This window comes from Thalassophryne amazonica, chromosome 10, assembly GCF_902500255.1.
Source record: "Thalassophryne amazonica chromosome 10, fThaAma1.1, whole genome shotgun sequence".
Classification (NCBI taxonomy): Eukaryota; Metazoa; Chordata; class Actinopteri; order Batrachoidiformes; family Batrachoididae; genus Thalassophryne; species Thalassophryne amazonica.
Genome location: NC_047112.1, coordinates 40,063,541 through 40,078,622, shown reverse-complemented (window position 1 = coordinate 40,078,622; position 15,082 = coordinate 40,063,541). Strand labels below are relative to the sequence as shown.

The 15,082-nt window shown below is 41.7% G+C and overlaps 1 protein-coding gene across 1 annotated transcript in view; it reads right to left on the bottom strand.

Moving 5' to 3' along the window:
* Positions 1–14,151, bottom strand: part of rnf220b (ring finger protein 220b) — an 89,053-nt gene extending 74,902 nt beyond the window's left edge. The window contains 3 exon segments of the mRNA XM_034179865.1: positions 12,423–12,515; positions 12,518–13,027; positions 13,909–14,151. Of these exon segments, the coding sequence (XP_034035756.1) occupies positions 12,423–12,515; positions 12,518–13,007 (583 nt within the window). The 5' untranslated portion in view covers positions 13,008–13,027; positions 13,909–14,151.
* Between the last annotated feature and the right edge of the window lie 931 nt (positions 14,152–15,082).

Here is a 15,082-nt window from a genome sequence, read left to right as displayed (position 1 = left end):
ATTCCTTCTTTATGTTCTCTAATGCCATATACCAATACAGTGCAGAGTAGCTACCTAAACTCTGTAAGTGAGATAGAGTATCTCGTCAATAGTTTTATATCCTCATTGAGGACAACTTTGGATGCTGTAGCTCCTCTGAAAAAGAGAGCTTTAAATCAGAAGTGCCTGACTCCGTGGTATAAGTCACAAACTCGCAGCTTAAAGCAGATAACCCGTAAGTTGGAGAGGAAATGGCGTCTCACTAATTTAGAAGATCTTCACTTAGCCTGGAAGAAGAGTCTGTTGCTCTATAAAAAAGCCCTCCGTAAAGCTAGGACATCTTACTACTCATCACTAATTGAAGAAAATAAGAACAACCCCAGGTTTCTTTTCAGCACTGTAGCCAGGCTGACAAAGAGTCAGAGCTCTATTGAGCCGAGTATTCCTTTAACTTTAACTAGTAATGACTTCATGACTTTCTTTGCTAATAAAATTTTAACTATTAGAGAAAAAATTACTCATAACCATCCCAAAGACGTATCATTATCTTTGGCTGCTTTCAGTGATGCCGGTATTTGGTTAGACTCTTTCTCTCAGACTGTTCTGTCTGAGTTATTTTCATTAGTTACTTCATCCAAACCATCAACATGTCTATTAGACCCCATTCCTACCAGGCTGCTCAAGGAAGCCCTACCATTATTTAATGCTTCGATCTTAAATATGATCAAGCTATCTTTAATAGTTGGCTATGTACCACAGGCTTTTAAGGTGGCAGTAATTAAACCATTACTTAAAAAGCCATCACTTGACCCAGCTATCTTAGCTAATTATAGGCCAATCTCCAACCTTCCTTTTCTCTCAAAAATTCTTGAAAGGGTAGTTGTAAAACAGCTAACTGATCATCTGCAGAGGAATGGTCTATTTGAAGAGTTTCAGTCAGGTTTTAGAATTCATCATAGTACAGAAACAGCATTAGTGAAGGTTACAAATGATCTTCTTATGGCCTCAGACAGTGGACTCATCTCTGTGCTTGTTCTGTTAGACCTCAGTGCTGCTTTTGATACTATTGACCATAAAATTTTATTACAGAGATGCCATAGGTATTAAAGGCACTGCGCTGCGGTGGTTTGAATCATATTTATCTAATAGATTACAATTTGTTCATGTAGATGGGGAATCTTCTTCACAGACTAAGGTTAATTATGGAGTTCCACAAGGTTCTGTGCTAGGACCAATTTTATTCACTTTATACATGCTTCCCTTAGGCAGTATTATTAGACAGCATTGCTTAAATTTTCATTGTTACGCAGATGATACCCAGCTTTATCTATCCATGAAGCCAGAGGACACACACCAATTAGCTAAACTGCAGGATTGTCTTACAGACATAAAGACATGGATGACCTCTAATTTCCTGCTTTTAAACTCAGATAAAACTGAAGTTATTGTACTTGGCCCCACAAATCTTAGAAACATGGTGTCTAACCAGATCCTTACTCTGGATGGCATTACCCTGACCTCTAGTAATACTGTGAGAAATCTTGGAGTCATTTTTGATCAGGATATGTCATTCAAAGCGCATATTAAACAAATATGTAGGACTGCTTTTTTGCATTTACGCAATATCTCTAAAATTAGAAAGGTCTTGTCTCAGAGTGATGCTGAAAAACTAATTCATGCATTTATTTCCTCTAGGCTGGACTATTGTAATTCATTATTATCAGGTTGTCCTAAAAGTTCCCTGAAAAGCCTTCAGTTAATTCAAAATGCTGCAGCTAGAGTACTAACGGGGACTAGAAGGAGAGAGCATATCTCACCCATATTGGCCTCTCTTCATTGGCTTCCTGTTAATTCTAGAATAGAATTTAAAATTCTTCTTCTTACTTATAAGGTTTTGAATAATCAGGTCCCATCTTATCTTAGGGACCTCATAGTACCATATCACCCCAATAGAGCGCTTCGCTCTCAGACTGCAGGCTTACTTGTAGTTCCTAGGGTTTGTAAGAGTAGAATGGGAGGCAGAGCCTTCAGCTTTCAGGCTCCTCTCCTGTGGAACCAGCTCCCAATTCAGATCAGGGAGACAGACACTCTCTCTACTTTTAAGATTAGGCTTAAAACTTTCCTTTTTGCTAAAGCTTATAGTTAGGGCTGGATCAGGTGACCCTGAACCATCCCTTAGTTATGCTGCTATAGACTTAGACTGCTGGGGGGTTCCCATGATGCACTGAGTGTTTCTTTCTCCTTTTGCTCTGTATGCACCACTCTGCATTTAATCATTAGTGATTGATCTCTGCTCCCCTCCACCGCATGTCTTTTTCCTGGTTCTCTCCCTCAGCCCCAACCAGTCCCAGCAGAAGACTGCCCCTCCCTGAGCCTGGTTCTGCTGGAGGTTTCTTCCTGTTAAAAGGGAGTTTTTCCTTTCCCACTGTCGCCAAGTGCTTGCTCACAGGGGTCGTTTTGACCGTTGGGATTTTTACGTAATTATTCTATGGCTTTGCCTTACAATATAAAGAGCCTTGGGGCAACTGTTTGTTGTGATTTGACGCTATATAAATAAAATTGATTGATTGATTGATTGACTGTGAAGGTGATACCCTCGACGGTTCTTGACCCTGCCCCATTGGCTGCTGGTGCAAGTTTGACCCGTGTGTCAGTGTGAACGAGTTGCTACCACTCCTCACTTATCTGCAGCGACTGAACAGCGCTAATTCTAGACCAACCATTGCCGAACTTCAGAGACTGAGATGAAGCAGTTACATATCTGTCCTGTTAAACTATGTCAGATAAATTACAAGTAACAAGTAATTTAAATCCCATGGCTTTTTTTATTTCTTCAGATTGTATTTTAAAAATAATGACAGAACCGCGTTCTTAGAGCTCAAACCTTCGCCAACACTAGTTTCCAATTCCACAAATTTTTACCTCAGAAAAGTCAAAGTCCTGTTAGAAGTGGCTTTTCATGAGCTAAATTAGATGTGATCAAATGTTAGAAGTATGTATTTTGTCCATGCACACAAATCTAAGTATTTTTGTGGTGTTGTCATGGTTTTGTTTTTGTTGTTGTTTTTTTTTTTTTTACTTTTTCAGTTTCTGAATTCTTTTTCAGATAATTTTCACAGAACATCGGTTATCTTTGCTGTGCACATTTTGTCGTTGCTTTTTGGCACTTGGTTTCCGAATGATTACTGGAAGATAGACAAACAGGCAGAAAATCGGAACCTCCATCCAATTTTGGTGGTGTAGGTAAATCCATAACAGAAAAATGAGAGTGATTGAGGCACTTTTGAGTGAGATATAATGCAAAATGTACACCAAATGGGCTTTGTAATATTAAATTCAAATGTCCACAAAATCCAAAATCCGGATCACATCTGGCTCAAACTTTGTCAGGTGATAGTGAGTGCCAGTCTGCACCTCACTTTCAAATATGACAGTGATTGGGATACGTTTGATTAAGATATAATGTCAAATATACATTAAATGGGCTTTCCAATATTAATTTGAAATAACCACAAAATCTGTAATCTGGATCAGATCCGGATCAAATTTTGTCGGTCGATAAAGGATACCATCCTACATAAAGCTCTCAAATATGAAAGAAATTGGATCTTTTTGTCAGAGTTATGAATTTTTGAAAATTGGTTCAATGTTATAGGGATTTTTCCAATATTCCAGGATTTTTCTTGACTTTGACTGTTAACCTATGACCTTGAAAATGTAATCAGTTCTTGCCTATCAGGATATGAATCCTTTCTAAAAATTTCATAACAAAATATGAAAAAAAATGTGGGTTACAGGCTGTTCAGACACAAACGAGCAAACAGTGCGGCTCCATCCAGAGATGGGTGTGATGTCTGTTCCAGAAACCGTCCTGTGCACCGGCAGCATTTCCTGTATGTCTGTTTTGTGATTTATTTTGTAATTTGTGTCTGTAGCATGGCCCAAGCAGAGGGTCACCCCTTTGAGTCTGGTCTGCTTGAGGTTTCTTCCTCAGAGGGAGTTTTTCCTTACCACTGTTGCTGTGGGGGTTAGTAAGGTTAGACCTTATTTGTGTGAAGCACCTTGAGGCAGCCTTGTTATGATTTGGCGCTATATAAATGAAAATAAATTGAAACAGTCAAACAAACTACAGCACCTCGCTCACAGAGTGCAAACCTCTGCCAATACTAGTTTACAATTCCACAAATATTTTACCTTGGAAAAAAATTTCAAGGTCAACGTCCTGTTAGAAGTGGCTTTTCATACGGTAAATCAGACATGATCAAATGTCAGGAGTATGTATTTAGTTCATCCATTTGAATCAAAGTTTTTTTTTGGTGTTGTCAGGTTTGTTTTTTCAACTTTTTCGGTTTCTGAATTCTTTTTCAGATGGTTATCTCTGCTATTCACAATTTGTCATTGCTTTTGGGCACTTGGTTTCTGACTGATGACTGGAAGACAAACAGGCATGAAATTTGAAACCATCCAATTGTGGTGGTGTCGGTAAATCCATAACAGTTTTCAATATTAAATTTAAATAGCCACAAAATCTGTAGTCTGTATCAAAATCGGATCAAACTTTCTCAGTCGATAGAGGATACCATCCTACATAACGCTCTCATATATGAAAGAAATGTGATCTTTTTTGACACAGTTAGGAATTTTTGAAAATTCGTTCAATGTTAAAAGATAGGGATTTTTTCTGACTTTGACCTATGACCTTAAGAATTGAATCACTTCTTGTCTATCAGGATATGAATCTTCAGTAAAAGTTTCATCATGATATATGAAAAATTGTGGGCTCCAGGCTGTTCACCATCAGACAAACAGAAAAACAGACAGACAGACAGACAAACAAACAGGGGCGATAACATAACCTCCTCCAAGTAATAATACCTGGGTGTATTGTGAACATGTTGATGTGTGCTGATTTTATTTTCAATGTTCTTTATTTATTAAATTGTTTTCAAAATTGATAAATGCAGCTGTTTAAAAGAAATGATCATTTACTATTAAACCATGACATTAAAAAAAAATTAATAGTCATTTCATTAATTTGTTGATGGGTTTATGAACTTCACAGTACTGGAAAAATACCAAAAATGGCTGATGTGTGCATCATTTTGTGTCTGGTTTAATTATTTGTTCATTTTTAAATGGAAAAAATGCATTGTCACTATAAGCAAATCAAATAACAATCAAAAGTGATTTAATGATCAGTTAATAAATATTATAACTTTAAATATGGCTTTCTTAAAATGTTTGTTAATGTACACACTGTATAATTGTTTTAAAAAAAATACAAAGTACATACTTTGCAGAGACGGTCCAAAAAGATAAACTTTAAAAAAAAATAATTCTAGTGGTGTGCACTCCCTCATTTTTCATTATAATCTTATTTTATTGACAGTGCCGTGTTGTTTATTTGTAGTTTTATCTCTGCAGAAGTATCTAATGTATTTTTCACTTTTGGTGCCTGTTTGTTTCTTTGCTCGAACCGACTGAGAGATTTCTGATTTCAAAAGGACAGATCACACAAATACAGGTGGGTTTTTTTGTTTGTTTGTGTGTTTTTTAACTATAAAGTAGAATGTGTGTGAATGTGTGTTTTTGAGACTTACATGAGAGGCACACAGCCTGGGAATAACAGCAGATACTCTATGTATATGCATAAGCATTGAGTGGTTGCTATTGATCTCTTGCGATGTAAACACTGAAGCCGCACTCGATACGAGACAACATCAATGACACAGGAAACATGGCGAGCGCACACTCTCCCAGTTATCCTGTTACCACCTGCACACAGTCCGTGAGGTCAGTGTAAGAATCAGATGTCATCTGTGTCTCACTCCTACTTCACCTAATCTGCACATTTCAATTTTAGAAACAAAATAAAACTTTGATTCCTGAAAGACCACATGTAAAATGCAAACCATCATGTTGGCCAAGATAAAATTGATTTCCTTAACAGCCTTTTGTCTGTACAAATGTGCTCACATATACGCGACACACCTGCTGCGCTAAATTGTTTCACAGGAGAGATAATCCATTGCAACATGTCAGTTGAATCCATGTGATATTGATACTGTTAGAGTGATGCACTCGTCTTCTAACAACCTGCGCATAACACGCCATGGGTGACACTCATACACTCAGCACCTCTGTTTTTACTCTGCTGATCATCTGACCGGTCTCCAACTGATCATCTGACCGGTCTCTCCAGCTGATCATTTGACCGGTCTCTCCAGATGATCATCCGTCCAGTCTATCCAGATGATCATCTGACCAATCTATCCAGCTGATCATCCGACCGGTCACTCCAGATGATCATTTGTCCGGTCTCTCCAGATGATCATCCGTCCGGTCTATCCAGATGATCATCTAACCAATCTATCCAGCTGATCATCCAACCGGTATCTCCAGATGATCATCTGACCGGTCTCTCCACATTATCATCTGACCGGTCTCTCCAGATGATCATTCGTCCGGTCTCTCCAAATGATCATCTGTCCGGTCTCTCCAGCTGATCATCCAACCGGTATCTCCAGATGATCATCTGACCGGTCTCTCCACATTATCATCTGACCGGTCTCTCCAAATGATCATCCGTCCGGTCTCTCCAGCTGACCATCTGACCAATCTATCCAGCTGATCATCCGACCAGTATCTCCAGATGATCATGATCATCTGACCGGTCTCTCCAGATTATCATCTGTCCGGTCTGTCCAACTGATCATCGGACTGGTCTCTCCAAAGCATCTGTCACTTCTTGTCTCACTGAGAGAAGCCTTGGAGCAGCCTCACCTAATTCAAAAATCCATATGCGATTCATAAGCTTACTGTGGCACAACAAAGAGCGTTAAAGAGCTTCCTCAGAGAGACTGAGGGCTAAGATGTTACGCAGACAGACGTGTGCACAATCATGTACTGTATGAAGTACAGCATCCTAAGTTTGAGACAGACCGTATTTAAAAACAACAAACAGGAAAAAAAAAACACTCAAACTACCTTGTGGCTTTACGGCTGCACCTAAACACACCACGAACAATACTATGGACAGAGCCCATTCTAATGCCTTAAAAAACAAAAAGGAAAACAGCACAAAGGAGAAAAAGCAGCCAACTGTGTTGTAAATCTAAATGATGAGTTTGGTTATATTATGCTACCTACAATATAGAAAATATCAGTTTGCTTGATTAAAAAGTTGTCACAGTAACATTTTTAGAGACACATAGTCAGGTGTGGACTAATTCAACAACCCGACTAATGCAGCTGAAAAAGAAAGCCCAATATTCCATGCACAATTCCACAGTCGTATCTCCAAAACCACTGGTCATGTGGTGTTACTGTTGGCAACAAATAAATTTCTCTCTGCTCTACCAGCCCTCTCACGCATGTGGCTAAAACGCTGTGGTTATTTGGGATATATAAACCGCAAATCAGCGCAAGTTGCTTGTTGCAGGCAATCGTCTACAATGCAGCGATGTCTTAACAGGTGTAGCGTCTTCGCCAGGATAAAACCCAAACTATTCGCTACTTAACTGCAAGGTTGTTGCTAACTGCTGCACATGTTCAATGCCTCTCGGTGCCGTCAGGTCCTGACGGTAGTAAAAGTAGACAAGAAACAAAGAAACAAAACAAAACACTGGCAAAACCGACATTGCATTTGTCATCAGAAGGGCTCACAAAGTGTTGCACCATCTGCAATTACTACCTGCAGCAATACCATGACGACATTACAATAACGTGCTACATACCAACAATGATTGCATCATTTTAATCACACATCTGACAAACGCGTATGACACCTTGTCAGAAACTAAAGCGTTACTGTCGCAACACCCAAAAACCACAAATTTCACCCACTACACAGACCTCAGGTAGATTTGGGGTGAAGCTACTCAGAGATTCGAAGTTTATTTTTGCTCCAACTGAAACAAACAAAAATGCCTGTTTTGACCTTTGACCTCAATGAAATCATAACTTGATGTATTTCAATAATCACTGAGGCTAGAAATCAAATTTTTGGTTTACATTTGTTTACAACATAGCCAATCTAATCGCTGGCCTTTGATCCTGACCACTAAGCTATGATTCCGATTACTGATCTTTGATCACTGCAAGGCTGTCTGTCTGTCTGTCTTGCTTTGATCTTGTAATCATATTATTGAATTCAGATTATGATTGTTGATTGATTATTAGAATTGAGATCAAAAACGAAAGGCGTGATCAGAATAAAGAGTAAATAAAGGTTAAATTAAATTAAGATCAAAGATCAATTTCACAAGGTTAGTCCCACTGAGACCAAGATCTGTTTTACAAAAGAGACCTGTACAATTTTTAAAGTTTCCAATTCACCTAACCTGCATGTCTTTGGATGTGGTAGGAAGCCGGAGTATCCGGAGAGAACCCATGCAAACGAAGGGAGAACATGCAAATTCCACACAGAAAGGCCACAGATGCGAATCGATGCCATGGCCTTCTTGCTGTGAGACAACAGTGCTAACCACTAAGCTACCATGCAGCGCAAATAAGGGATCTGCCCCATGATTAGGTTCAAAGAAACCTGGATCAAAGATTAAAAGGTGGGGTCATGCTCAAAGAAATCTTTGAGCATGAAATGACTTGTTCGTGGATCTCTGCCCACAGCGCAGGTGAAAATTTTCTGACATCTTGAAGTGTGACATATTACAAGTATTATGGAGGGCTCTTGGACATCTGGCTCCAGTTATCACAGCCCCCAGTCGTCTTTGCCACTACAGTGAGACAGAGATTCGCACGTACACTATCTGCACACTCCTGCAGCGTCTGGCCGTGGCATGTTTTGCCAATCCAGTCCTCAGCTTTTTGGTAATGGGTCATTTTAGTTCCAGCTCAGTCCTACGGCTGAAAGCATCTCCCTGAGGAAAATAAGCATGATGCGCTCCACTGAAGACATCTGCCCTTTGAAAGTGAGGGCGGCTGTTTGAACAGCTGTCAGATCACACCGCGCATCTCAGACCTTCCCCGATGAAACAGAAGCAAAGCTTGAAGAGAACATCAGTAGAAGGAAGACAGTAAATGGGCAGAAGGAGATGTCTTGTGGTGATGACACACAAGGGGAACATCTTGCTGTTTAGAGAGAAGGAAGGCCACCAGAGAGAACACCAAAAATGTGAATTTACACAGTGTTCTTTGACAGAGTCATGCTGAAGAAACTCAAAATTCCTACAGATCCTTGCAGAGATTAGGAGAACAAGGGCCAAAACTGCATCTCCAAGAGTGCAAATGTGGAATCACAAACCTAAAACTCTCATAGTTAAATGAACATACAACTAATTATTCCCATTTGATCCCTGGGTGAGGGTTAAATGAACACTTTTAAAAGTGTTAATGCTTTAAATCGATAGTGTTGCTTAGCTCACTATTACAATAAAAAAACATAAATATTGTTCTTCAGCTGAGTGGGGGCAGAGTTCTTCCCAGTAAATTCTTGCATTCATCAGGAAAGTGTTCCACCTCTTATTCTGTACCCTGCTTGCATGGTTTGGGTTCTGAGAAGGATTGTGGAGAGCAATGATTTAGGTGCCTTTGTTGGTGACCTAAACTTTGCAGACAGTATAATACTGTTCTCTGAAATCAATGGATGTACTGATTATTGCACCTAAGTGAGTGTCTAGGTCAGGGGTCTCCAACCCTGTTTCTGGAGAGCACCTGCCGTGCATGTTTTCCACGTCTACCTGCTTGTTTGGTGTTTTCCAGCTGTTGATTGGCTGAGCACACCATATGGAGTTAATTACCTGGGAATGGAATAGGGAGAGTTAGAAAACATGCAGGGCAGGTGCTCTGTAGGAGCAGGGTTGGAGACATCTGGTCTAGGTTTATGATTGTCCTGGATCAAGACAAAAATCGGCTGTCACGTGGATCTGTATGTGGTGAAAGTGTTGAAATTTTAGACATTTGCTTATCTCTGCAGTGAAGTTCTCTACAGTGCCTCTGTTTTGAGATTGAGAGATGCCTGGGAACATCTTATGGATTCCTTAGAGATGTTTGGTGACCTTTGCAACAGAACAAAGGTCCATGTCTTTAATGTCCTGGTGCTTCATGCTTTAGTGTACGATTTTGAGAGTAAGCTGTTAATGAGTGTCCTAAGTTGACAACGGGACGTCTTTGGTACTGGCTGTCTTTGAAGGATCCTTGGGTACCAGTGGAATGGCTGAAACAGTTACTTTGGGAGCCTCATGAAAATGACTTGCATTTTGAGAGAGCGTTTTGGACATGTGAAGTGTTTCTCTGAGCATGAGGCTGCATACCGTTGCCTCAGTCCTGAGGATCCCATCAGCTAGAAACTGCCAAGGGGATGCCCAAGTTCCACCTGGCTGGTAGATGGCTACTTTCAGGAAGTGGAGATGGACTATTTGTCTGCCAGTTCCCACCCAGAATTCACAATCATTCTGTAGTGTGGTGCAGTGACAGATGACAGCAGCATATGCTCCCAGACTGGACGTGTTCCTCCGCCAAGTCTTCAGACCACAAGAGGACACCATATGTTTCCATGGAGATCTGATAAGAACTTGGAAAAGGGTGGGGATAATGAAACCAACAGTGCCCCTGGACTACCAGGTAGACACAGAGTGGACACTGTCTTTGTTACCACTCACCCATGTGTATATGGGAACCAATAGTAGAGTGTTCATTTTAACTCCGAGGGTCTTAAATTTATGATTTCAGATTTGTAATACATTCATGCTGCAGTATGCAAGTAACACACGCACATCACCAAAAGATTTCAAGCTGACCACTTAAGATTTTTGCCCCTGAAATGACTGTCTGTTAAGCAGTCAAGAGGAACAAGTGTGTGTCAGACTTACAAAAGTGCCAGCAGCTCAATTGCGTTAAAGCTCTTAGTTTGCATGAGCTCCAATCTAATTGGATAAAGCTGAAAAAGCAGCTTCCAATGCACAGGAATCCATTTGCACCCCACCCAAAAAAGAACTCATCTTTTTGGAGACGCTCACCATGTTCTATTCCATCCCATCTTTTGTCCGTGTCAACATTCCACAAATGAGATTCCCAAAATCAGGAGGTAAGGGGCGCACACATGCAAGAGCACGTACAGAGCAAAGATTGTCAGACAGACACACCTCTCAAACCAGTGCACCGCCTGGCATCTTTTCCCTTCCCGTCCTTATTAAAATTCCATATTGAGATTCCTTGCTGCCACTCCGCCTCCCTGGGCCCATCACTCAGCCACCAGCGCCGATAAAATCAGCAAGTTTGGACAAAGACGCGCGCGTATATGCACAGAGACGCTGCACAATCCAAACTTTTCTTAAGGTGGCTCGTCCCTGCTCTCGCCCCTTTATGTGTGGGATGAAAGTTTCCTTTAGGTGATGTGTATGAGAGCGTGCAGTGGCGTATCCCGCCTTCACACCTCTCTATCGCCAGCCTCTACCCCCCCACTGCACCCCCCCCCCCACCACCACCACCAGCAGCACCTTCTTATTGTCATTATTTTCAACGGTGTCCCCCTCTGATCTGCAGAGCCTTTGGGTGCTGTCGTTCTCTCTCTCTCTGTCTTTCTCTGGTTGCTTTCATCTGTCACACGCTCCCCTTGGCGGCCGCCGCTGAGGGGGTTTGATTTCCCATCATGCCTAGCAATGCCTCCCCAACTTCTGTTCCCTCTCGCGCTCGCTCTTTCTCGCCGTCTGAGGCGAGTGTTGTGCCCCCACGTTGTTGGGCAATTATCCCCAGGAGTAATGAGGAGCATCTCTCTCTCTCTCTCTCTCTCTCTCCGGCGCGCTGACTGACACCTCTCCCACTCATTTGTCAACAAATCAGACGGCTCGTGTGGGCGGCCATATTGAGCTGAGGGTTGTCGCCAGGAAGCTCAGGCTGAGGTACATTGCTGCGTCTCTCTCACTTCCTCCCTCTCTCTTTTTCTCTATCCTCCACCATCCCTCCTCCTTCGCTCTCTCTCTCTCTCTCTTTCTGTCTCCCTCTCTATCTCTGCCACCTCGTTATCTCTGACAGCGTGTCATTCGTTCCAACTCTCACTCCTACAGTGTCAACCCTCCATACGCTCTGATGTGTTTGTGTTCGCCAAGAAAAGTCGGACTTCCAACAGGCCTAATGGTCATATGTGGCTAATGATCACTAAGCTGAAAATGTGCCACCGTTCAATTTAGTCGTGTCGCACTCAGTCAGTCGGTGTAAACATTTTGCCCACGTAAGGACTGGAGCACAAAAGGTAACACGTCATCTTTCCTGTGGTTTTACTCAGAAAGGCTCCTTTAAATTTGCCACCTTCAGTCGAGGCAGCAGTGACGGATATGTAAATATCATCCGATGTGTTGTGTCAGCATCAGGAACGCCTTTGATGTGACAATTAACCTGTGACTGCGCCCTCTGCACCCTGTGACTGCACCCCAGATGTTTTCAGTATGGTGCACGTTTACATATGTGTGTGTTTCTTATGTACTTACTGTGATCTTTGAGCTCCTCTGGACTTAGTGAAGCCTCTCCATCAGACAGCAGACCGGAGAACAGCTTCCTCCCTGACTCCTCTGCAGCTTTCAGGGAGCATCCCGGGAGCCAAAGCCAAACTCCTTCCCCTCCACCTCTGGGAAGCAGCTTTTCAGTCTCTTGGCGGGGGTGAAAGCGGACTGGTACGCCCCAGACTCCCTCTCCTCTTGCGGGGAGGAGAAAGGTCGGAAGGCCCCGACCCCACTGTGGTTCAGCATGCCCAGGGTGGAGCAGTCCAGGTTTGGTGGGGTGAACTGGGGGTGCAGGTGGAGCAGGGATGCTGGGAAGTCTCGGGAGGAGAAGGTTCCTGACATGGGACCCTGGCGCTGATACATGGAGGTGAAGGTGTAGGATGCTGAAGGGAAAGGAAGGTGGAGGTCCTTCTCCACAGAGACAGGGACACCGAAGGGCCTGGGCGCCTGGCAGGGGACGGAGGCATCTCGCCCGGCCTCAGCAGTGGAGGCGAGAACCATCAGGGCAGGAGAGGCGAGCGGAGCTGGCAGATAGGAGGGGCTGTCCATCTTGAAGGGGCGGTGAAGGTCCATAAACCTCCCAGTTTGTGGTTCTTAACAGAAAATCAATGCGAGGGATGTTAAATCTCAAGGTATCTAAAGGTCACAATACTTTTAAAGTACAACTTTTCTGTTCAAAACACAGACAAAAAGCTGTTCTCTTTCCTGTATTACTGGATTATAATTTGGTTAGAATAAAATAATAAGATTGACTTCTCATCTTTTTTTTATTTATTATTATTTTAAAATTGTTTCAGACTAACTTTAGGACCAGCTGTTCGGATAAGGCCTGTAAATAATTACAGCAGGATAAACTGCTAATAAAACACACAGACACAAGTCAGGATTTAACACTAAAATAAGCATTTTAATTAATGATGCAAACATGACACATAAGTAAAGATTCCTATTTATATGTACAAGAAAATCACTCAAAATCTGTAGATTAAATGTTGACAAAAGCTGCTTATGATGCAAAAGTACACACAAATTTAACTAAACAAAATTACACAACGTTATTCTTAAATGTGCTGTTTGTTTAAAATAAAACAACAATAAAGTTCAATATAAATCAATTGAGAACTAAATAAAGACACAAGACCTGATTAAAACAACCTGATTGCACGTTATTGATTTACGTCATTCTTATTCATCAATTACAAAAACGTCATTAGTTGAACAAAACAAAACGAATAAAAACTGATTTGCTGCCATTTATTTCACTTTCAAAACACTTTCGTCATCATAATAAAAACGATTTAATATAGTCATCACGCGCTCATAAAGATTGTGAAGTTGGATTTAAACTTTGTCAAACGGGACGATGTTTCACACACTTTTCGCACGTCACAGAAGAACCGCGGAGTCGCGCGCACAGCGGCGCACGTGGAAATGAAAGAACCAATTACACTTCTGTGATCGCGCCGGTACTTACCGTCAGTGTGAGATCTGTTTGCCGTCAGGTCTCTCTCTCTTTCTGTCGCGCTTTCAACTTAAATTTCTTCAAGGACGCGCCAAAACAAAAGCGTGCGCTGCGCGTGCGTCGCATGCGCTGCCGGGTCCGGTCCGGACGGTAAGTCACCCTGAAGTGAGTCTGCTTTTCCCGGTGTGTCTCTGAGCGGGTGGACTGGCTGCGGGTCGATCCTCCTCTGTTGGTCTCTCCTTCATGCGCTCCGTGTCACCCCCCCGCCTCCACTCCCCTCCTCCTCCTCCTCCCTCTCTCCCTGCCCGTCGCATCCTCCTCTGATCTCCCCTTGTGGCGCTGCTATAGACACATCTTCAGAAAAGTAATCTTCAGAAAAAGTAACCGTTATAACTGTTACACAGAAACTAGAATTTATACAGGAATATATATGTGTGTGTGTGTATATATATATATATATATATATATATATATATATATATATATATATATATATATATATATATATATACACACACACACACACACACACATATATATGTGTATATATGTGTGTCAGATCCCACCCCTGCCACATTTCTCCATGTAATTTGGAGTTGCGTCAGGAAGGGCATCCGGCGTAAAACCTGTGCCAATTCAACATGCATATCCACCTAGGAATATATATATATATATATATATATATATATATATATATATATATATATATATATATATATATATATATATATATATATACATACACACGAGGTCTATTAGAAAAGTATTCGACCTTATTAGTTTTTTCAAAAACCATATGGATTTGAATCACGTGTGATTATATCAGACATGCTTGAACCCTCGTGGGCATGCAAGAGTTTTTTCACGCCTGTCTACGTCATTCGCCTGTGGGCAGGCTTTGAGTGAGGAGTCGTCCACCCTCTTGTCGATTTTTTTCATTGTTTATGAATGGCTCAGAGACTGCTGCTTTGTTTGATCTAAATTTTTTCAAAACTGTAAGGCACAACTGAGTGGACACCATTACATAAATTCAGCTGGTTTTCGGTAAAAATTTTAACGGCTGATGAGAGATTTTGGTCTGGTAGTGTTGCCATAAGGACGGCCCATGGGGCCTGACGGCGATCTGCGCTTCGAGGCGGCAGCGTCTTGCCGTTTCAAGTTGAAAACTTCCACATTTCAGGCTCTG